The sequence below is a fragment of the Cicer arietinum genome, chromosome 5 (assembly GCF_000331145.2).
Source record: "Cicer arietinum cultivar CDC Frontier isolate Library 1 chromosome 5, Cicar.CDCFrontier_v2.0, whole genome shotgun sequence".
Lineage (NCBI taxonomy): Eukaryota > Viridiplantae > Streptophyta > Magnoliopsida > Fabales > Fabaceae > Cicer > Cicer arietinum.
In genome coordinates this window covers 61,824,767-61,849,401 of record NC_021164.2, presented here as the reverse complement: position 1 = coordinate 61,849,401, position 24,635 = coordinate 61,824,767, and the positions used below count along the sequence as shown (strand labels likewise).

Sequence of the window (24,635 nt, the reverse complement as noted above, 5' to 3'; positions counted from 1 at the left end):
GCACTTGATACTGATTAATTTGGTAACGAAAACTGATATATTTTCTTTATTGCGAGGTCACTGATACCAACAAGAAAAGAGTCGAGCTCTATTGGAAGCACAATCAAACCCTTTTTCTTTAGCTTGATTTTAAATTAAAATTAAAATTAAAAAATAAATAAAACTCTAACAAATATGTACATATATTACGATTTAAACAATTTTTTTGATAAATAAAACGATTTGATAAAAAAACAAATGAATTTTCAATCAATAGTTATTATTGCCCTTAAATAAAATGCATTCCTTCACATTAGAGTGGGGGAGATAAAAAAAACTAACATTAAAATATAGAACAAAGATCGCTAAAAGATGTGTTTGGTTAGATATAGATGAATAAGAGAGAAAAAATAATTTTAGAAGAGGAGAAGTGGAGGGAGTCAATTTCTACTATAGCTCAACGACGAGAATTTGGAGGAGCAAATAAATTTCTTATAGCCAATTTTTTTTCAATAGCTCATTTTGATCTCCCCCAAAAAACAAAAAAATATTAAAATCTCTCCCCTCTCCTTAAATCAAATACAAATTCATTAAAAAAAAAATCATTCTTCTCTTCTAAACCAAATAGATTTCCAGTTCTCCTTCGTTAAAATGTCTATTATTTTACATTAAAATTGTAACTACTTGTTTCTGTGTTAAGCATAGCTTTCAAGTATTTATCATTTTCACATATATGTGTTTTAGCCATAAGACCCATATTCATTTTACTTTTATAAATAGATAAAAAGAAAATAAAATAAAATAAAAAGAAATAAAATAGATTAATGGAGTGTGAGGATTAATGAGGATACATCTATAGGAGTGACGAAGATTGGATGGTAAAATCTATAGATAAGACTAGTAATTGCTTTGTTGTTACTAACAGTAACACATACGTAATATATGTTTAGTACCCCCTTCAACCATATTTAGGGGTGACCACTACACCCAGCCCCTGTGTGTACATAATAGAATTCCATAACCCTGGAGATTATTTACAATTTGTAAGGATCATGCAATCTCAAAAGGAACAATAATCTTTTAGAACTTGTCTAGCAAGATCTCGAGCCCCACTCCTTTTATAGATTAAATGCAGATTGTAAGCTGCCTCTCTGCGAAGGTCGCAATAGCCAGGTTTATGATTTTCAATGACATCAATATTCTCATTGGGAAGTTTGGGAATTGGACAATCTCTCTCCCTAATTGCAATCACCTTCTCATAATATTTCGCTGCCAGTGTCACAAGACCAACATGATGGTATGCCCGAGCTATGTTGTATAAAGATTCCTGCATGGCATCCATTACTTCAGTCTCACCTTATTAATGCATAAAGTAAGAAACTCACGACAAGAATCAATTTGCTGTATGTGTTTTATCTGATAAGCTACCCCAATTATTTTATTCATATTTCATTGAAAATGACTCCAAGAATTCAAGGATCCATAAGGTGGAATTTCGACAAACCCGAGACATTGATGATAGTGATTGGTCAACCATTAGAATATAGAAACACCATCAATATAAAATCATCATCAAATTCTCATAGAAGATATTAAATGTTTTGAGTTGCAGTCTGTCAATGTCAAACTCTGTTTCTATTTTATTATTAAAAAATATCCCTCAATTATAAAGATTTGATTGTATAAGAGTACTAATAGTAATTTGGTAATTTTATATATATCTAATGTATTATTAGCATATTTCAATTCAGTAAAATATATTTTTCTAATTTTTGAGATGGCATAAGAGTTCTGCATAAACCTGTAGCCTCTATTGCAGTTTCTTTTTTCCTGAAACCTTAGCCACCTTTATTGTGGCCCCTTTGGCTACTTTTATTGCAACAATTTGAGATTTCCCTTTGGCTACTTTTATTGCAACAATTTGAGATTTCTTTTCGGCCTGTTTGCTGCCATAATATGTTGTTCACTATTCACACCTATGTTGTTGATCCCGATGGGATCGCGTGCAATCCCGGAATCGCAGTGCAGCGGGCGGCCTTACTGCGATGCATCTGGGCATGGAAACGCCATCAACGGGTGCAGCGCTTGAGGCCGCAAATCACGCTCTGATCGTGTGTCACAGTCGCGGCCCAAGCCGCTTTCTGACCCGCATTCTGTGTTTTCCAAAAAACAGAGGTTTTTTTTATTTTAGTAATGTTATTTGGGTCTTTTTGCACCCACTGAAGCCCTAATCGTACATCTCTGTTTTTCAAAAAAGAAACATTTTGCCTTCTTCCTCTAATTTTGCTAATGAAATTATTTCTTCCTCAGCCAGAAACAGTTTTGTTTCTTCTTCATCTGTTTCGTTATCCTTCATTGTTTTTTTTCCTGGTACAGTTTCGTTTTCTTCCTCAGTTTCAATTTCGTTTTCTTCTTTGTTCCAGTTTTGTTTTGTTCCTCTATTCCAGTAGAACTTGATTACTTTTATAACTTAATTTTGATTACTATTATGATTACTACTAGAACTTAATTTTGATTACTATTAGATCTTGATTTCGATTTTAGATTCTTGATTTCGATTTTAGATTTTGATTATAAAGTATGATTTCCCCTTTATTTTTGTGTATTTCGCTACTTTTTAGTATTTTTGACCACAATTTGCATTTTATGTTTAGCTTATATACTGTTTTTTAGCCTTCGCAATAGCGGTCATCCCACTATCTGCGATCCTACTATCCCATTTTCGGAGTTTGGCGCTTCACGCGACTTCTGAGACTGACAACATAGATTCACACCATTACTGTTCATGTTCATTTTCAATCAGATTGTAGATCGGCCATTTCTCGTTCTGTTTTAGGTGTTCACTTTTTGATCGAAAAATTGCTTGTGGGTCCTTTGAAGCTCACACGATATTTACTCGGACTTTTTTGTTATAGACTTTGGCCATTATTGTTATTGCATCATTATAGCACACCTATAGTTTGTGAATATTTTTCTGGATGTTTGAAGTTTGTTTTGTTTGATAGATCAATCTTTCGTTTCTAATATCGTTTGTCTGCTGGTTTCACGGACATGACAAACAAAGAAAGCAAATGTGGATTGGCCCGACTCAATGAAGATGAAATAGAAAAGATGAGATCCTTTCTTAGTTAGTTGGAGAAACCAATAGGTACTGATTCTCTGGTATGTATAAGTACACTTCATCTTGGTATGTTTTAATTTTTTTTTGGACTTAATGCTTCAGATACACCCTATAACCAATATTGGAGTCAATGACCATATGACACCCTTACCTACACACTTCTCCACTTATTCACCTTGCCCTAACAACAAGAAAATATTCACCGCATATGATACCCTTATAATTGCAGCAGGTCAAGGATATGTTGAAATAAGCTCATCCATAACTCTAAGAAATGTCCTTCATATTCCTAAATTGCCCACTAGCTTAATTTCCATACAAAAACCAACACAAGACCTATCATGTAATATTTTTTATTACAAATCTAGTGTCCTTCATGACAAGAATTTAGGGAGGACAATTGGTAATGCTAGAGAATGGAATGGTTTTATTACTTGGATAATCAAAATCTTCCTCCAAATCTACTTAGTAATATCAACTCTTTTTTTTCAAGATCAACAAAGACCAATAGGGACAAGGTCATTTTGTACCACTGTCACCTTAGTCATCCTTCATTTAGAGTCATAAAACAATTGTTTTCATCCCTCTTCAAGAAATTTGAGGTAGAAAGTCTTCACTGTGAGGTGTGTGAACTTGCTAAACAAAAACGAGTACTTTTCCATTTGGTTTAGTTCATACTATTGTATGGGGTCCCTCTAATGTTCCAAATATTTCAGGTGCATGTTTTTTTGTAACCTTTATTGATGTTTGTACTCGGGTTTACTTACTAAAACAAAAATCTGAAGTCAGTTATGTGTTTGTACAATCCTTCTTTATGATAAAAAACCAATTTGGAGTGAGTATTAAGATAATGACAAAGATTACTTTAAGATAATGACAAAGATTACTTTAATCACAGACTTATTTCTTTCTGTCAAAAAGAGGACATTATTCACGAGTCCTCATGTGTTAAAACACCCCAACAAAATGGGATTACTGAGGGGAAAAATGGATACTTGTTAGATCAAAGTCGATCGATGTTATTTCAAAATAAGGTTCCCAAATAATTTTGGGGAGAGACTATTTTAATTGCATCGCATCTCATAAATCGTTTATTTTCCATTGTCCTTGCCTCCAAAACTCCTATAGAGGCTATATCCTCGTTTTATCCTGATGTGTCCACTTCCAGTAACCTTACTCCCATAATATTTAGGTGTTTGTCGTTTGTCCATATCCATAGTGATAGTAGAGGGAAACTTGATCCTAGAGCCGTCAAATGTGTCTTTGTCGGGTACTCTTCCACCCAAAAGAGCTACAAATGTTATCATCCACCATCCCATAAATTCTTTGTCTCCCGTAATGTCACCTTCCACAAACAAGAACATTGCTTTAGTCAAACTCATCTTCAGGGGGAGAATATATGTAAGGAAGATGAGTCTCTTCTACTTCTTGAGTTGACTCTTGAACCAAAAATTGAGACTGAAATTGATTTTGAAAAATATGAAAATGAAGGAAATAACAATGTTGAGACTGAAAAAATGGAAATGATGACACTGATGTAAGATATGGGAATAATCTATACAAGAAGAACACATGTCATTTTTTAATCTATTCAAATCCAAGAGTCCAATCCGACTTTACATTAAGTAACTTCCATTGACGCTTCAAACTCCAGTGGTCCAATCTATGAATCTCCCCATGCACTGGAATCAGAATCCAACATACCACTAATTTATGATGACCTCCATATCCCGATTTCCCTTGGGAAGAATACAAGGACATGTACCAACAATCTATGCTTTGAACAATTCTCACTTAACCATAAAGCCTTCCTCACAAGCCTGAACACTACCACTATACCTACCTCCATATCTGAAGCATTGTCTGACAGGTGACAGGAAACGGAAACAAGCAATGGACTTGGAAATGGAAGCACTGGACAAGAACGGTACTTGGAATTTGGTCCCTCTACCAAATGAAAAGAAACATGTAGGAAGCAAGTGGTATACACTGTAAAGTACAAGTCTGATGGATCTATTGAGAGGTACAAGGCAAGGTTGGTAGCTAAAGTATTTACTCAAACATATGAAGTGGATTATCTGGAAACATTTGCTCTGGTTGCAAAAATGAATACCATCAGAGTGAAACTATCTTTGGTTGCACCAATTTGATGTAAAAAGTGCCTTTCTGCATGGAGATCTAGAAGAAGAGATATGGACTTACCCCTTTGATACAATGACCATATTGTTGCCAACACCGTTTGTAAGCTAAAAAAGACTATATAGGCTTAAACAATCGCCACAAACGAGGTTTGCTAGAGTGACGGTGGATCTAGGCTTCAAACAAAACCAATGAGATCATACCCTTTTGTTGAAAGTGTGAGATTTTAGAGACAAGGAGAAAAGAAAATAATAAGGATTTGAATATTATTGATAATAGCTTAATGTTAACTTGATTACAAAAGACTCAATACTAATCTCTATTTATAGAGAAACATAAATTCAATCCTAAATCAGGAATAAATCATAATAAATAATGAGATATTCTAAGATATCTCTATAAATATAAATTGATCCTAGATAATAACTCAAGATACTCTAATGTAATATAAAAGATATTATAAGATATTTTCTAATATTCTAACACTCCCCCTCAAGCTAAAGCTTACTAGCTTTAGCTTGCTACAAGAAAATATTTTGCTCCACAAAATAATAAAAAATATGGAGAGGCAACTCAGGGATGCATGTGAAGTCGGAGAGAATTGCTATAAATATAGCCTAGCCAGATAGTCTGATTGATCATCAGCCTGAGAGAAATTCATGGAAGGCAATTGAAAAAAGCAAGCTTCGTTCTTCTAAAAAACTGCATTTGGAAGCTTCAAACCAATACTCAAAATATTTAAACTTAAATCTGCTTCAAGGAGAGAGAGGCATGCTTCAAGGAGAGAAAGGCAAGGCCAGTGCATCTGGGACAAATTACCAAGGTAAAGTAAGTCATGAAAATAAAAGGCACCGTTAGAATAACCACTAACGGAAAAAGTCATCACTAATATAATTCATATGTGGAAAAAGGGACACCACCGAAATGATCGTCGGTGGGAATAAAAGCCACTTTTATAATATATTAGTAAGAACTAAATTGCATGACAAACACCGAAGAAGCAGCGCGACTCTAATGAAACGAAGTCATGATCAATCAACGTAATAAGAAAATGCGTCCAAAACAGGAGAGATAATGGCTGTTTTAACAATGACACATATTTTTGTTGATCAAAATTGGAGAGTAAGGGCAGATCTGGAACCATCGAAGAGAGAATAATCATGCACCAAGAAGAATCCCATCAGTTGAATTACAAATCTTCCAAACCTGTCAGCTAAGAGCCCACTCATAAGGGCTGCAACAGCTGCCACGACAAAAGCTGGAGAGTTTCCTCCACGACAAAGACCCTTGTACCAGTCAAGGTTAGTAGAGCGCTCAATCATGTTATCTCCCTCAAAACCATAGATGGGAACAAATGGAATTTTGTATGGGTTGTAGCCAACCTTCTTCAAATAGGATGAAACTTCCTTCACAATTTCATCATACCTAGCGTTAGAGTACTTGGGAGTAGTGGCATCCATCTTGTTACAGCAACAAATCATTTGCTTCACACCAAGAGTGAAAGCAAGGAGAGCATGTTCACGGATCTGACCGTCCTTAGAAATACCAGCTTCAAAACCACCAGTAGTGGAATCAATGATAAGGACAACACAATCAGCTTGGGATGTTCCAGTAATCATGTTCTTAATGAAATCTCTGTGTCTGGGGGCATCAATGACAATGCAGTAATACTTAGTTGTCTCAAACTTCCACAGAGCAATGTCAATTGTGATACCTCTTTCCCGCTCAGCCTTGTCTGAAAATTGGACAAATCCACATTGCTTGCCTGATGGAATCTTCACATGTACTAATTCACCATATTGGCTGAAAACTTGCCTCAGATGATCATCAGTGACATTAGGATCCAAATTGCCAACAAAAATAGTTGTATTATTTGGATCATTCTCACTTTGTGCACCTTGAGAGTTCTGATATGAAGCTTTCGGCTGCTGAGTGGTGGCATCAGGATTTTTATTAGTGGTTGGTCCAATCCTCATAGGCCTTGTTGAACAAAGAACCCCTTGCATCTCAGTCAAAGCCCTCATTTGTTCACTCTCATCAGCAAATCTAACAAAACCATAACCCTTAGACCGACCAGTAAGCCTATCAATCACAACTTTTGCCCCCTTCACCGAGTTATAACGAGCCCTAAAAGTCTCCTGAAGAAGGTAATCAGTAACATCAACAGCCAAATCACCAACAAAAATGGTATGATCAGGACCATCATCCTGCTGAGATGACCTCTCCCCAGCACTGAATGTTGCCCAATTCAATCTGTAGCTCTGGCCACCATTCGGCATAATGGCTCCATTATATGTTTGAAGCACTCTCTCAGCAGTTGCATGAGAATTAAACTCGATAAAACCATAACCTTCTGATTGACTAGTTTGCTTATTCCTAACCACTTTTAGAGATATTACCTCGCCGTTTTGACCGAAGCAGGTGTAGAGATAATTCTCATCCATCCAATACTGCAAATTGTCGATCCAGAGAGTACGTACCTTATCGGCGCTGGCGGGCTGCTGAGGAGGCTGGGCGGATTGAGACCACACAGGCGATTGCGCCTGAAGTTGAGGTTGCATCATGATGTACGGCTGTTGCAGCGGGGGCTGCTGGTACTGCTTGGCGGCTGTTGCCCCATGCCAAGTCCAGACTGCATCATCTCTCCCACTGAATCTGAAATTTTTAGATAGAGAAAGACGGAAGGAGTGGCCAACGAGAGGTAGGCTAAATATTAGGGTTTTGACTAGAGAGCTTATGTGTTTAAGGGTTTTGGCCAGAGAGCTTATTTGTTTAAATAGACTAAGGATAAACCTGTCGGTGATGGGAACGGATAAGGGATATAGCAGAGAGATTTTTTTTTTTTTTTACGCAGTGAACAGTACCACGCAATGAACAGTGCTGCAACTGAAAAATAAACTAGAAGCTACAAAGAATGGGTAAATCGGAATTGGGACACGGTTTGCCGAAAAAATCTTACCGAATATTGAAATGTTATAAAAGAGAAACTATAATTATATTCCCTAATTGTTGGGAACTCAGCAGCGAAATAGAGGCGAGATCGTTCAAGGAGGATCGAAATAGGCTCTAGATACCATGTTGAAAGTGTGAGATTTTAGAGAAAAGGAGAAGAGAAAATAATAAGGATTTGAATATTATTGATAATAGCTTAATGCTAATTTGATTACAAAAGACTCAATACTAATCTCTATTTATAGAGAAACATAAACTCAATCCTAAATCAGGAATAAATCATAATAAATAATGAGAAATATTATAAGATATCTCTATAAATATAAATTGATCCTAGATAATAACTCAAGATACTCTAATATAATATAAAAGATATTATAAGATATTTTCTAATATTCTAACACCTTTTTATCAAACACTCTGAATCAGGGGGAGTAACAGTGTTATTAGTATATGTGGACGACATTATAGTGACTGATGATGATGAAAAGGAGCAACAATTGTTAGGACAACACTTAGCCAAGAAATTTGAGATTTAAAACTTTGGAAAAATTGAAGTATTTCTTAGGAATTGAAATGGTTTACTCTAAGAAAGGGATTTTCATATCCCAACAAAAATACATCACAAAATCTTCTGCAAGAAACGGGAAAGATAACATGCAAGCCAACAAGTACACCAATAGATCCAAAGATTAGTTGGAAGACTCATATATTTGTCACATATTAGACCTGATGTTGTCTTTATTTTAAGCCTAGTCAGTCAATTCATGCACCAACGAAAGGAGGTACACTTGCAAGCATATACTGATGTTGACTATGAAGGGTCAATTGTAGATAGAATGTCAACCAAAGGATATTGCACTTGGATGTAGGAATCTTGTGACTTAGAAGAGTAAGAAACAAAGTGTGGTATCCAGATCCGGTGCTGAAGCAGAATTTAGGGTAATGGCATAATGAATATACGAGTTACTATAGTTGAAGATCATTTTGGAGGACCTGAAGATAAAATGAGATGAACCAATGAAACTATATTGTGATAATAAATCTGCTATTAGCATAGCAAATAATCCAGTGCAGCATGACAAAACCATGCATATTGAAGTTGACAGACATTTCATCAAAGAAAAACTCGATAGTGGTCTAATCTGCACTCCATATGTCTCCTCCCAAAGAAACTTTGCAGATCTTCTAACCAAAAGAGCTAAACAGCAGCAACTTTGAAAAACACCTATTCACCAGGTTGAGGAAGAGGGTTAAAATTTATGTTTTATTATTAAAAAATACCCTCAATTATAGGAATTTGATTGTATAGAAGTACTGATAGGGATGTGGTAGTATGATAATCTTGTATAGATATATCTAATGTATTGTTAGTATATTTCAATTCACTAAAATATATTTTCCTAATTCTTGAGACAGTCATTTAAATTATGATTCTTATATGAGATAAAAATGCTATTGATTGTGGCGTCAGACTTTAGTCCACAGTGCGGATGTTTTTTACTCACTCATTTACATTTCCCTCATAGATACATTCGGGTGAATGACAAATGTTTATTAGAAATACAAAGAAAATGGACAATGTAAACAAGTAAATATGAAAATTAATCCTAACTTTCCCAAGAGATAATCTAAGATAAGGATGAGACTCGTCATAGGAGATAAACTAAGATAATATCAGCGATATTTTGAGATATATCTAGAGCTCTTACACTTCCCCCGAGCTAAACCTTATTAGAAAATAAAAATAATGGTTGGGAAGGAAATTCAATATATATAAATAAAGCTGATACTTCCTTTTTCTTATTTTCATTAAATAATTAATGAACATTTTATTCATAAATAGGCACACGGAAATTCATAAAAACAAACCTGGCTGTTCTGACAAATCCTCAAATTATTACAGAGGAATGCTAAACCTTGTCCAACACACTGATGCTTATTTTGAAGTCTGAAACCCAACGCCAAGTTGATCAAGGCTGTTCCTAAGAAACATTGATGATTAAGAGTTCAATTTCTGCTTGTTCTTGGCTAAGATAGCACATACAAATACAGCGTGAAAGAACATACCAACACAGAGATTAACCAAGGGATTCTCCGGCAAAAGTTTATAAGCTTCAAGGTATTTCCTTGCTGCGTCTTGATGATGGCTACATAAAGTAAACTGATGTGCAGAAATGAGGATAGGAGGCACGCAATCCACAAATTTTCCTTGCATAGCACGTACAAATTTGTCGTGTCTTGTATCTCGGTTTTCCAATCTATTATACAGGATAAAACAAGTAAACAAAATTATGGAAGAAATAGGTTCTACATTTACTTTAGGCCGTAAATCTGTGTCCTACTACAACAACAAATTTAACGTTAGGTTCCTTGCATCCAGAAATATACCTCGATATGACCTTGTAGTAGCAATTCCAAGCTGCAACATTCTGTGGATGTTGTTGAACAATGCATTTTACACAATGAAAACCATGTCTAGGATTTGTAGTGTTGTATGCCATTTCTGTGAACAAAAAATTGCTTTATCAGCAAGATATGCATTTTCCCACCCTAAAATAACAAATTAATTTCTCTTCAAAATACCTAAAGCTAAGGAAGGGGAAACAAACAAACATGCAGTAATTCATCTTTTATTTTGATTTATTGAAACGAGAAAAGTTGCAAGTGTAGAATCAATCTAGAAGGAGATAAAGTCTTGTTAAAGTTCAGGACTTACGAGTTCCAAGAGAACGAAGCTTCTCATTATTCTCAGCAGACAGAGAAGTATGAGCCGACCTTAGAGTGAGATTAATAATCTCTAATGCTTCCCTATACCTTTGCAAGGATGCTAACGCATTGCACAACTGTAAATCGATATTAAGTGTCATACATTAAAGGGGAAAGGGGATACAAAATGAAGTGATAGAAATACTAACATCAATGATTAGCTGGTGATATTCTTCATCTTTGTGAAGATTACACAAGGGAGAGTCTGTATTTGGTTTCTGGAAACATCCCATACACAACATCTAGTTAACACATTATCATAAAAAAGTTGTACTAACAGAGTTGAAGGAATAAAACAAAACTTAGGTACCTCCTAAGCTCCTCCAGAAACAAAATATTATCATATAAGCATAATGTAATTGGGAGATCATAATCACATACTAATCTATTTTAAACATATAATGAAATCTTAACTCCACACATTTTTACATCATCCTACAGAAGACATCTACAGATACGAATAGGGTTAAAAAAAATGAGCACACAGGATGTCTTTGCTTCATGCCTCGGTGCTCTCTAGACCAAGAGTGAAGATGGCAGCCTAAATAGAAGACCCTTCTGTTGCATGATTTTATCAAACAAAATCCAACTGACTGACCATCCATTGAATAACATTCTCAAATTAACTTTAATAATAACCAAAAACCTGATATTAGTTGCTCAATTAACTGCGAGACTAAAATACAAAACCCTTCTTAAAGCATGATTATCATCAACCTAAGGTTTCACTAGCTAGCAAACGACAACAAAAGCCCCAGTCTTTTTTCAAAAACAAAATCCAAAACCAATAAACACAACGGATTGACAGGTCCCCATCTGAACCTTTTTAACAGTGTTAGAGATATTGGGCCTAAAGCTAAAAACCTTCACAGTGCATGCAAGCTGGCTTTTCTGTTAGAATAAGTTAGCATGTATTCAGGAAGTTAGTTAGCACTGCATTCTTATATATATACAGTTACTCTCTATTGTAATCATTCAAGCAATTATAATGAATTCAGAATATTATCATCTTGAGATATTTTTCTCAGTTTCTATCATTTTCTTGCATTCTATAATTCTGACAAACAGAGCAATCAATTTTTGAAGATCTAAATAAAATTATTTAGTTTTTTCAAAAGGTTAAATTTGTACTGAGCATGCATATATACGGAGATTTTTGTGAGCACTTGTTTATTTATGTTCGACTTTGTGTGTGAATGTGCTTGTATGAAAGAAAGAATGTATGCTTAAATTTAGCTTCTCAAATATTACCTTCTGTCTAGGAGTTACAACGTGCAGCGATTCATGAACCAATGGGAAACTTACACCCACAAAATCATTAAACATCCCTCTACTATGAAATATGTTGCAGAGCTTAAGTTTTATCCTCACATCAACCCACCATCTATTTGACTTTTCAGAATGTGCTTCACCAGGGTCTGCAAGTACCTTGTATTAGTATGTCAACGGAAGAACTTCAATCACAAAGAAAGGAAACATTTTTACAAGTACCAGAATCTTTTGGAGGAGACAGCAAGGAAATGGCATCATTTTCTTTCCCTTCCTCAACAAGAAGGGAAGCCAAAGCTATGCGTGCTTCCACATCATCTTGTAGTGTTTCTAGGGCTGAAACAAAATCTTCATTAGAAACTGAAGAATATGAAAATTTAGAAAGTGAAAAAGAAAAAAAGCAAAGATCTATCCAAGCAGAATAATAATCAGAAATCAATTAATATTGCATCACCACACAAGATATACTACTCTACAAGCATTTATTGCAAAATTGCAAGCCTGTGTCAAAAAAGCGTGCAACACCTATACACCTCTATTGACGCTCTTTTTTCTATTTCCTTTTTTATTCTATCACAAAGTATAAAGAAACATAAAAGGGTTTCAAAGCTTAAAATAATATTAACTTTAAAGAAAAAGTACATGTGACTCTAAAGACTCAAAAGCTAAGCAAAGGAGAATGTTTGAGAACATTAGCTGCAAGACTTGAATCTACGAATACTCCTGAAAACTCCCCCAAGAAAAAGGTTGTAACCAAACTCAGATTTTTGTTGGGAAACTGTTTGAAATATAGTCCTTATAAGGCCTGAGTAGTCTTCACCTCTTAAGCTAGCTTTTTTAATTAGGCTTAAAGCTCAAAAGCTACACAAGTATAGAGCATATGCTACACCAATTATTGGTTCAACCGTGACTGTATTTGTCCACGCTCTATATGTCAAGTTCTAGGCATGAAGAGGTGTTGTTATTGGACAGCATGCATTTTTCCACACTTATAATGTCCAGTTTTTAGTGTAAAGGAGTATGGTATGTTATGACCTAGGTGGTCCTTATAAGGCTTGGGAAATCCTCACCTCTTGAGCTAGGTTTTGAGGTTGAGGCTTAAAGCCTAAATTCAGCACTAAATGGGAATGTTGGGGAAAAGAAATTTCGTTTTGTGTATAGTAAAAGCTAGGAGTGACTCTCATTTAGTATAATTTGCCTAAATTCTGTTCTTAATAAAAATAAAACCTTGCCTTTGGAAAAAGAGAGAATAGCTTGTAACCTTTCTCCCAAGAATTGATAACATCTAGCAATTTTCAAATACAGAAGACCCTGCAAGAGAAAAATTCAATTTCAATATTGGATTAATCTGATATTCCCTCTAGACTCAAATATAAGTAAAAATGTAGTCATATGTGGTGGACCAAAATATAAACAAAATTTAACTAACTACACTTGATTTAATGCTATTATTCTCAAAATATCCTTCAATGTAACGAGTCCCCATATAAAATTAAATGAAAAAATGAGTAGTTTCAATAAAAAAGTAAATCTAATCAAATATAAAAATAAACATAATTAATAGAATTTGATATAAAAATAAACATAATTTTATCACAAGGGTAGTTTTTTTTATACAAGTTAATAAACCAGTAGTCAAAATTATAAGTACATGAAAATTAATTGAAATTTTACAATCAATATAATTTGTTTACAAAAATATTTTTGCCATTTACATATATATATCATATCTTTATTTACATTCTAACAAATAAAATAGACTTATTTGGTTACTCGTGATTTTTTTTTAAAATTTAAATTATATATTATGTTTAAATATAAAATCATTTCATTACTTATTTACCTTTTTGTTAATTTATAATATTGAATGGTAATTTTTATTTAAATATAATATAATTGTTCATGATAAGATGTGTATCAAATACATGACAAAATAAAATATTGTTATCTTGTTAGTTATCATGTGTGTATCAAACAATGGATATGATAATTTATCATGTCACTATCCTATCATATCTTTATCCAGCTGTATATCCTATGTCTCTATGATATACTGCGCATCAAAGAGGCCCTCAGTGCCTTTAATGGTAACTATTCAGTTTTACATTCAGATAATGAAATGCAAAGTATTTTCCTCTCAAGTTCTTAGAATTTGAGTTGGGTCTAAGGCAAAACATTTGTAAAGACCTATTAGAAGATGAATTCTAGATTCATTCTGTTTGATAAATTTTATGGAATATTCACAATTCAGTTTTCATTTCTTAATTGTCAAATGATTACAATGTTAGAAACTAATCCACATGTTGCCAACTAATTGAATTTTATTCAGTTAATTAATTACAACGAAACTATTCCCTAGGTGCAGCCCCCCATGCTAGATGTGGTGCACTGGAGGCATCTCTAATACTCCCCCTCAAGCTCAACTGGGTGAGGAGAGAAGAGAATCACTCGTGTTAGCCACTAGTGCTTGAGGATTTGATGGTTATGTCACTAGAGGTGGCAGTGCAGTAAATGGAGGCATGCCTGGAAACAGGGCATCGAGAACTGAGAGTAACTAGGTTGAGGCTCCTAATGCATAGTACAAAAAGAAGATTCTCTGCTGATTTCTAATAACTTTAATCACAGGTTCAACCTGTTGACACCATAACCAGTAATTATGCGAATCAAGCTTTTCTGAAATTGTATAGAAGTGATTATTACTTGATGAAGATCCCAGGGGCGTCAAGGGAGACGCAGATGCAGTCATCGTTGACGTGCTTACGAGCGGTGGTGGTGGCTGAGGATCCATGGATCCGATAGGACTTACTGATATCATGTTAGAAGATGAATTCTTGATTCATTGAGTTTGATAAATTCTCAGGAATATTCACAATTCAGTTTTCATTTCTTTGGAGGGCTTTTAGTAATTAATCCTAACAGTTTGCTAACTAACTAAATTCAGTTAGTTGGTTACAAGGAAACTATTCCCTAGGTGCAGTCCAATGCTAGATGTGGTGCACTGGAGGTATCTCTAATAAGACCCTATGCTGAAATATTGACAACGTTTGTAAAGACCCTATGCGTAGTGTACAGCTGAATAAATAAAAGAAAATAGGATATGTATTGTTGGTGTAAAATGGTTTTACACTGACATCCAATAGCATTCATGTCAAAGTTGATTATGACTTGTAAGACATGGCATAATGGATATCTAAAATATGGTAAGACATGGGGCATAATGGATATCTAAAATATGATAAGACATGCAATAATGGATAACTCTCATTAGATGTTAGTGTAAAAAAATTGTACGCTGACAGTGCATATCCATTAAACTCAATAAATAAATTGGCCGGATAAAATCAAAAATGAAAATTGCAATAGATAGGAATGAGTTACCATACATTTTCATTTTTACTATTTCCTTTCAACATCGGAAAATAATTCAAAGCCGAATTATAATGTCCAAGACCCATTAATGAGTCTGCAACCTCAGTGATCAACTCAACATGCTTGTTTGCATTCTCTGGTTTCAAATCATTAAAGAAAACCTGTTAATCATGTTAAATGTAAGTAACACACTTCATACAAATAACATAAAACTACAACAACAACAAAAGACTCATATTGTATTAACTGAAGGTAATGAGAAAACACACAAAAACGATGAAATACTGACAAAATAAAAGAAGACTAAGAAATGGTTGTGCTGGAAAACAAAGACTATAACCTAAAATATAATTTCCTTTAGTTTCGCAAAAAAAAAAGAATAGTTTTTGTTAGAAAGCTAAAAAAATTTATACAACAGAATACAAGAAGTCTAATTAAAAAAGCTGAAACAAGAGGAAAAAAGTCTCCACAGAAAAATCATAACAAATTATGCAAATCTCTTTCAAACATCAGAAGTGATAAACAAGATGGAGATAATTTCAGGGATACTAACAAGCTTTGTTACATGTAAAGCTCTATTGCCTGTTAAACAAGAGGAAACGAATATCCACGAGATGGAAAAATCGTAACAAAGTTATATACCAATGTCTTTCAAAGTTCAAACTATGGAAGTGCTATACTAGATGGGGATAATATCATGGACAATAACAAGTGGTAGGAAGGAAAATCAAAGTTGTTAAGAGTTTCACATTAAGATGGAATATGGCCTGAAAATGAGTTTTTAAATGGGAGGCATTCCTCACTTTACAAGTCAGTTTTGTAAGGGTTGAGTCAAAGTCCAACTCAAATTTATCCAAGATCCATCACACTCGAGATGTCCCGTCCTGGACGGGAGGGGGGGCGTTGAGAGTCTCGCGTTGAATGAGATAGACCTGAAAATGTTCATAAATCGGAGGCATTCCCACCTTACAAATTGATTTTATAAGGGTTGAGTTAGTTACAACCTAAATTATTTTAAGAAAAGTTAACTGAGAATTCCCAACTACATACCCATTCATAGATACCCTCAAATATTAATAAACCTAACATTATTTTGAGGTTCAAACAAGTAATATTAAGCATGCCAGTGATCAAGCAAATCAAAGTTAATTCAATTATAATATGTGCATGCAACGCACCTGAGCCTTCTCCATGTTTCCAAGATGAACATGACAGATTCCAGCTTTAACTTTCAAAGTTAAGGGCAATTCTTTTCCGTCCACTTGAGATAGTTCAATATACTGAAGAGCTTTGTCATGCGCATTGATTTCCATCAATATGGCACCAAGTAGATCAACTACACTTGCATTTACTCCATCTGGCTGATTCTTCAGATAGTCTTCAAGAATGCAAACTGAGCGTTCAACTTGGCCACACTTTTGATAGAACTAAAGAAAGCAGTGAAAATTTAATCAACATCAAAACTCAACCACAAAATATTTATTTGGATCAAAATAAAATATGAGCAGTTCCTACTGAACAGTATTCTAAAACATGATTCCGGCTGAAAAATATTGGCCAGTGTAGACAATCGTAGATTGCAAAAAATAGCAGTTTGTTCAAATAATATTGTTATAGTAACTGTTAAAATATTAGAAAATATCTTATAATATCTATTATATTATATTAGATTATCTTGAATTATTCCCTAGAATCAATTTATAATCATAGAGATATCTTAGAATATCTTTCATTATTATAATGATTTATTTCTGATTTAGGATTGAGTCTATGTTTCTTTATAAATAGAGATTAGTATTGAGTTTTTTGTAATCAAGTTAGCATAAAGCTATTATCAATAATATTCAAACCCTTATTATTTTCTCTTCTCCTTTTCTCTAAAATTCCGCAACTTCAACATGGTATCTAGAGCCTATTTCGATCCTCCTTAAACTGTCTTGCCAATATCCCGCTCCTGAGTTCCCAACAGTTTGGGAATATAATCCTAGTTTCTCTTTTCTAGCACGATCATTCCTTTTTCTAACTACTATCACTTCCGCCCATAATCGTCGCTGCTGCCCCGTCTGCTACTGTCGTTGCCGCTGTATGCTGCTGTATACCGTCTATTGGAAAAGTTTTCTGAAACAACCATTGTTTCTCCTGTTTTGGATGTGTTTCCTCACTCCACTGATCGATCATGGTTTAGTTTCATCAGAGTCGCGCTGCTTCCTCTTTGGTGTTTGTCATGCAATTTAGTTCTTACTAAAAGATTATAACAGTGGCTTCAATTCCCACCGACGATCATTCCGGTGGTGTCCCTTTTTCCGCAGATGAATCATATTAGTGATGACTTCTTTTTCCATTGATGGTCATTCTGACAATGTCTTTTATTGTCATGACTCACACTTTAGCATGGCAATTTGTCCCAGATGCACTGGCCCCATCTTTGTCCCATATGCACTGACCTTGCTTTTCTCTCCTTAAAGCACGCATCTCCAATATTATTGGTTTGAAGCTTCCAAATGCAGTTTTTAGAAGAACGGACCTTGCTTTGTTCAATTGCTTGCCATGAATTTCTCTCAGGCTAATGATCATATCGACTATCTGGCTAGGCTATATTTATAGCAATTCTCTCCGATTTCACCTGCATTCCTGAGTTGCTTTTCCATCCTTTTTATTATTTTACAGAGCTAAACATTATTTTCTTGTAACAAGCTAAAACTTAGTAAGCTTTAGCTTGAGGGGGAGTGTTAGAATATTAGAAAATATCTTATAATATCTATTATATTATATTAGAGTATCTTAAATTATTCCTTATGATCAATTTATAATTATAGAGATATCTTAGAATATCTCTCATTATTTCCTGATTTAGGATTGAGTCTATGTTTCTCTATAAATAGATATTAGTATTGAGTCTTTTGTAATCAAGTTATCATAAAGCTATTATCAATAATATTCAAACCCTTATTATTTTCACTTCTCCTTTTCTCTAAAATCCCACAACTTCAACAGTAACACTATAGCTGCTATTTGATAACATTGTGTACTCAATAGCGTATTGCGGAACAAGTTCAAATTTCATTACGCTATAGCCGCTATGATTTGAATTTACCACAAATTCAAACACAATGTAATTGTGGCCTGATTTCAATTTATAAGTGGTTGGTCAGCCTGATTTAAGCACCCCAAAATAGCAGCTTCTTAGAAGATATTTTATAATATTCTAACGTTCTTCAAACCCCAACAACTTCATCTTCTTCAAACTCCAAAAATCCCAATAACTTCATTTGTTTTATCAAATCTTCTTCTCTTCCATTACTAATTTCCTTCTTCTTCTTTGTCCCCAAATTAAAAATCATGGATTCCTTTTTACCTACAATCCATTTTATTTGTTTCATCAAATTTTCTTCAAAAAGAGTCCAAACATGAACTTCCCATTTTACCCATATCTGAATCACCTAGGAAAAAACCAGATCTTAATCTATATTGGTTTTATTTGTTACAGGGTGTTGGTGTTTTTTCTGAAGTTGTTGGGGTTTTTGGGGTTTGAAGAAGATGAAGTTGGGGTTTGAAAAATATGGTATAGAAGAAGATGAAGTTATTGGTAGGGGTGTTCAAAAAAACCAAACTGCAGAACTGAACTGAACCGAACTGTTTTTGAATTGAACTAATTTATAAAAATTGAGAACCGAACTGTTTTCGAACTGATTTTTTAAAACTAGAACGGAACCAAACTAATTTTCAGTTTGAAAAAACCGAACCGGTTTTCAGTTTTTCCGAACTGGTTTTTAATTCGAAAAAACTAGAACCGAATTTTTTTTTTAAAAGTAATTAGGGGTAATAATGTAAAATTTGGTTTACAAACCAATTCGGTTCAGTTCAAAAATAAATTGGTTCACCGGTTTATAAACCAATTCGGTTTGGTTTTTTGATCTGAAAATCAGTTCTGTTCAGTTTTTTCAAACTGAAAAACGGTTTGGTTCAGTTTTTAAATGGTTCTAGTTCATAACTGAACTTTGTCCACCCCTAGTTATTGGGGGGTTTTGAGGTTTGTAGAAGAAGATGAAGTCTCGTTCATATTATTGAGCTTAATTTCTTGTTGACGAAGATGAAGAAACTAACCATTTTAACTAATGATTTTAATTTTTAAGTAAAAATACGCATGTGGTTCTTTAAGTTTAACTCAACTCTCACTTAGGTCCCGTAAGTTATTTCTTCCTCATATAAAGTAATGATATGAATTTAGCACATCAGCCCTGTTATGACACATCACCATCTTAACGGAAATCCAAAAAAAGGATCACAACGTGCACGTTTTGAGACTTAAAGGCTAACAATGCAAATGGAATGTAACATAAAAGACCAAATTGGAAAGGGAAAAAAAACTTAAAAGACCTAAACGGAAATTGACTTTAACTTATAGATCAAAAGTGTATTCTAGCCAAAAAAGACACTTATTTGCCTTCTCGAAGTATATTTTGGGGCCTCCAAGAAATATTGATTTGAGGAATCATAGAGCCTTAAAGTATTTGAGCCAGTCCAACTTTGTTTTTTAGTTTTCATATTATGATTGTGTTGAGCTAAAGCACTAATTTTATTTTTGTATGGGCCCAATCCTATATTGGATACGAAAATAACCATTACAAAACAAACAAAAATTAGCAACACATGAAATCTATGGAAAATTAAATGCATTTTCATACCAAATATGGCTCAAAAGCAAACGACCAACCTTAGCTGCTTCTTTTAGTGCATCAACGTTTTCACAACAAAGTTGATATACTTGTTCATAAGCCACAGCAGCTTTTTGAAAATCTTGAAGTTCAGCATAAAGCATTGCTCGATAACTTCTTAGAGTACTATCTTTAGGGTCTGCTTTTATTGCTTCTGAAAGACAACAACTGGCTTCACCAATATCACCTTGTTCTCTGCATTTGAAAATGGTTCCCTACTTAGTAACTAACCATTTCTTCTATATATAAATTGATTTTTAAAATGAAAGCATGCACAAACTTAGTTTTGCTAGAAAAAGACAAACTCCAACAAGGCAGTAAAGGTATTTACAACAAATATAATTTAAAGTGAAAGCTAATTCTAATTCTAAACCTGATTCGCAACTAATCTAAGATTCTACTGCTAATGAAAATATCACATGTAACTTGTTGAAGACTGGCGCTAATTAAGGAGAATCAACAGATTCTGTTTTGTACAGTTTTATGACAGCTTTATGTCCATTAAATATAGATTAGTATTAGCTAATTCCTAGCCTTTCCTATCTTATTAGAATTAGCAATTATGAGGAGAATAACTTCCCTAATTCCTAGGCTAGATCAGCGCCCAGCCTTAATCTCCTAGTCTGTATAAATTCTGCTTTGTATTACTGTAAAGACACAGGAAATAAAATAAGAAAATTCCGCATGGTATCAGAGCTCGATCTGATCCATCCCTAAGAAAACCCTAGCGCCGCCAGCAATGGGTGAACCTTCCAACGAACAGCCAAAGATGGAAACTGGATCATTTCCGACCAGTTCACATGATGGGCTCAGTAATCTCATCATTGGCCATAAATTAAATGGTCAAAACTATACCCAATGGGTAAGATCAGTCAAGATCTTCCTTCAAGGAAAAGGGAGAGAAGACTACATCACAGGAGACACAAAATGTCCCCAAGAAGGAGATGCCACCCTTCAAAAATGGAAACTTGAGAATAGCCAAGTAATGTCATGGCTGCTCAACACCATGACCAACGAAATTGGTGAAAATTTCATGTTCTATGATTCGGCAAAGGAGATATGGGATGCTGTGAAGGAAACATATGCAAATGTGGACAATACCTCTGCCATATTTGAGATAAGAAGCATTCTACACAACCTTCGACAAGGAGAATCTTCTGCTACTGAGTATTTTAGTACACTTAGTAGACATTGGCAACAACTAGATGTATATGAAGAAGTCACATGGGATTGTCCAGGGGATAAGAAAAAATTCAAAGAGCTGGTGGAGAAGGACAGAATCTACATGTTCCTATTGGGACTAAACAAGGACCTTGATGAAGTCCGTGGAAGGATCCTTGGAACCAAATCTCTTCCCAAAATTCGGGAAGCCTTTTCAGAAGTAAGGAGAGAAGAGAGCAGGAGGAAACTCATGTTGGGAAATGCCACCTTAACACCTCCCACCGAGAGCTCAGCAATGGCTGCAAGAGGAAACCAAATTCGGCCATTTCAAAAGAAAAATCGTCCCTGGTGTGATCACTGCAAGAAACCAGGCCATACACAAGAAATATGTTGGGTTATACATGGAAAACCCCCAGAAGCCAAGCAATTCAAAAGCAGGGACAGCAGAGGCAACGCAATTTTTAACCACCAAGAAGCTGAGGTAAAATCTACTTCATTTCCATTTAACAAGGAACAAATGGAGGCTTTACAAAAAATCTTCAAACAAACCATGCTCTCTACAGAAAAAGGTGGTACGGCTGTAGTGGCTCAGAGAGGGAATGTCTCACATGCTCTAAATACTAGCATGGGAAAAACAAAGTCATGGATTGTTGACTCAGGGGCTTCAGATCACATGACTGGAAATTTTAATTTGTTTACTAGTTATTCTCCTTATCCATTTAACTGCACTGTCCGAATAGCAGATGGCACACATTCTAAGGTCATGGGTACAGGATCAATTATTTTGTCACCTAATATTACACTAGAATATGTTCTATATGTGCCAAAACTTGATTGCAACTTGCTGTCCATTAGCAAAATCACAAGAGATTTGAAATGTGTTACTAAATTTTCTCCTAACTTGTGTGAATTTCAGATTTTGGAGTCGGGGAAGACGATTGGCAGTGCTAAAGAGTGTGCTGGACTCTACCTACTTTAAGCTGAAGAATTAGAAAGAGGACTCAAGAACAAGTCATATGCAGCAGCTAGTGTTCCAAGTAGTGACAATCCTGTAATGTTATGGCATTATCGATTAGGCCACCCAAATTTCATGTATCTGGAAAAATTATTTCCTTCTTTATTCAATAAAAATCAGAAGCATTTTCAGTGTGAAATTTGTCAATTGTCCAAACATACACGTAGCCAATACCCACCCCAACCCTATAAGCCATCCCAACCTTTCGCCCTAATTCATAGTGATGTATGGGGACCATCACGCATTAAGAATGTTACTGGTTCTAGATGGTTTGTCACGTTCATTGACGATCACACTCGTGTTACCTGGGTATTTTTAATGAAAGAGAAATCAGAAGTAGGAAGGATCTTTGAGGTTTTCCACAACATGGTGCAAACTCAATTTCACAACAAGATCCAAGTGCTTAGAACTGACAATGGTTGTGAGTACTACAATTCGATTCTAAGTTCTTACCTACAAAAAGTTGGCATTGTTCACCAAAGCTCTTGTGTGGACACTCCACAACAAAACGGAGTTGCGGAAAGAAAGAATAGACATATTTTGGAAGTAACTAGATCAATCATGTTAGCCACAAATGTCCCGAACCAGTTTTGGGGGGAAGCTGTCCTTTCGGCAACACACCTTATAAATAGAATGCCTTCCCGGATCCTTAACCTCAAGACCCCCCTCTCCACACTCCAAATCTTCTTCCCAACCAGCAAAATACTCACCTCCATTCCCTTAAAGATTTTTGGATGCTCATCCTTCGTCCACAACCACAACCCACACCGTAGTAAACTTGACCCCAAATCTATCAAGTGCATTTTTCTTGGTTACTCACCTCACCAAAAAGGGTACAAATGTTACTCACCCATCACCAAAAAATTCTACCACACCATGGATGTAACCTTCTTCGAGAACCAACCCTACTACCCCAAAGTTGGCATTCAGGGGGAGCAAGTACACACATATCCAATTGAAACTTTAGAATACCAACCTTGGATGTTTGAACAAACAGAAACTGCCCCTATCCCAGCTGAAAGGACAGCAGAACCTGAACCGGTTGTTGTAACAGAAACTGAAGCAGTGGCCGAGGCAGAAAATGGAAAAAACAATGAAATTGGAACAACCCAACATAATCAAACAGAAACTGAAGCAGTGGCCGAGGCAGAAAATGGAAAAAACAATGAAATTGGAACAACCCAACATAATCAAACAGAAACTGAAGCAGTGGCCGAGGCAGAAAATGGAAAAAACAATGAAATTGGAACAACCCAACATAATCAAACAGAAACTGAAGCAGTGGCCGAGGCAGAAAATGGAAAAAACAATGAAATTGGAACAACCCAACATAATCAAACAGAAACTGAAGCAGTGGCCGAGGCAGAAAATGGAAAAAACAATGAAATTGGAACAACCCAACATAATCAAACAGAAACTGAAGCAGTGGCCGAGGCAGAAAATGGAAAAAACAATGAAATTGGAACAACCCAACATAATCAAACAGAAACTGAAGCAGTGGCCGAGGCAGAAAATGGAAAAAACAATGAAATTGGAACAACCCAACATAATCAAACAGAAACTGAAGCAGTGGCCGAGGCAGAAAATGGAAAAAACAATGAAATTGGAACAACCCAACATAATCAAGGTACACACGAAGGAAGTTGGAAAACTTATGAAAGAAGAAGGAGGAAGGAAGTAGAGCCCAGCACAGCTCCACCGCAAAGCCATGAGTCTCACCAGATTCCAGAAAATGAAATCCCTACAGGTAACGTTGTCCCAAACTCTAAACTCCTTGTGAATCTTGACACTGTTGATATTGATATTCCTATTGCTGTAAGAAAAGGGGTGAGAACTTGCACTCAACACCCTATTGAGAATTGTGTTTCCTATGGAAAATTATCACAAAACTACAGATCATTTGTAGCAGCCATTGACAACATAGAAATTCCAAGGAATGTTCAAGAAGCTCTACAGAAACCTGAATGGGCAGCAGCTGTAACTGAAGAAGTCCAAGCACTGGTAAAAAATGGCACATGGGAAATCACCACAATACCTGAAGGGAAGAAACCAGTGGGATGCAAGTGGATCTTTTCGGTTAAACACAATGCTGATGGGAGTATAAACAGGTACAAGGCCCGATTAGTTGCAAAGGGATTTACACAAT

General features: G+C 35.2%; 1 protein-coding gene, 1 long non-coding RNA gene and 1 pseudogene across 6 annotated transcripts in view; 1 reads left to right on the top strand and 2 right to left on the bottom strand.

The window, feature by feature from the left end:
- Window positions 1-776: 776 nt before the first annotated feature.
- The window catches only part of LOC101512220 (uncharacterized), a 33,553-nt gene continuing 9,694 nt past the window's right edge, over window positions 777-24,635 (bottom strand). For 2 of the 5 annotated variants that reach the window (XM_004501824.4, XM_027334793.2), the window contains exons 5-16: window positions 20,313-20,508; window positions 16,777-17,025; window positions 15,613-15,759; window positions 13,462-13,540; window positions 12,452-12,565; window positions 12,212-12,378; window positions 11,110-11,178; window positions 10,911-11,037; window positions 10,583-10,697; window positions 10,262-10,452; window positions 10,064-10,176; window positions 777-1,306 (exon numbers count right to left, since the gene is read on the bottom strand). In XM_004501824.4, coding sequence (XP_004501881.1) covers window positions 1,040-1,306; window positions 10,064-10,176; window positions 10,262-10,452; window positions 10,583-10,697; window positions 10,911-11,037; window positions 11,110-11,178; window positions 12,212-12,378; window positions 12,452-12,565; window positions 13,462-13,540; window positions 15,613-15,759; window positions 16,777-17,025; window positions 20,313-20,508 — 1,834 coding nt within the window. In that variant the 3' untranslated portion in view covers window positions 777-1,039. Of the gene's footprint in view, window positions 1,307-8,959; window positions 9,420-10,063; window positions 10,177-10,261; window positions 10,453-10,582; window positions 10,698-10,910; window positions 11,038-11,109; window positions 11,179-12,211; window positions 12,379-12,451; window positions 12,566-13,461; window positions 13,541-15,612; window positions 15,760-16,776; window positions 17,026-20,312; window positions 20,509-24,635 lie in introns of those variants that run through there. The other 3 variants (XM_012716309.3, XM_012716311.3, XM_012716310.3) reach the window with 3 other exon arrangements.
- Window positions 1,765-9,605, top strand: LOC140920561 (uncharacterized). The gene is made up of 2 exons (XR_012163256.1): window positions 1,765-3,127; window positions 8,621-9,605. It is a non-coding gene; the product is annotated as an uncharacterized lncRNA (long non-coding RNA).
- Window positions 6,334-7,892, bottom strand: LOC105852200 (polyadenylate-binding protein RBP45-like; annotated as a pseudogene).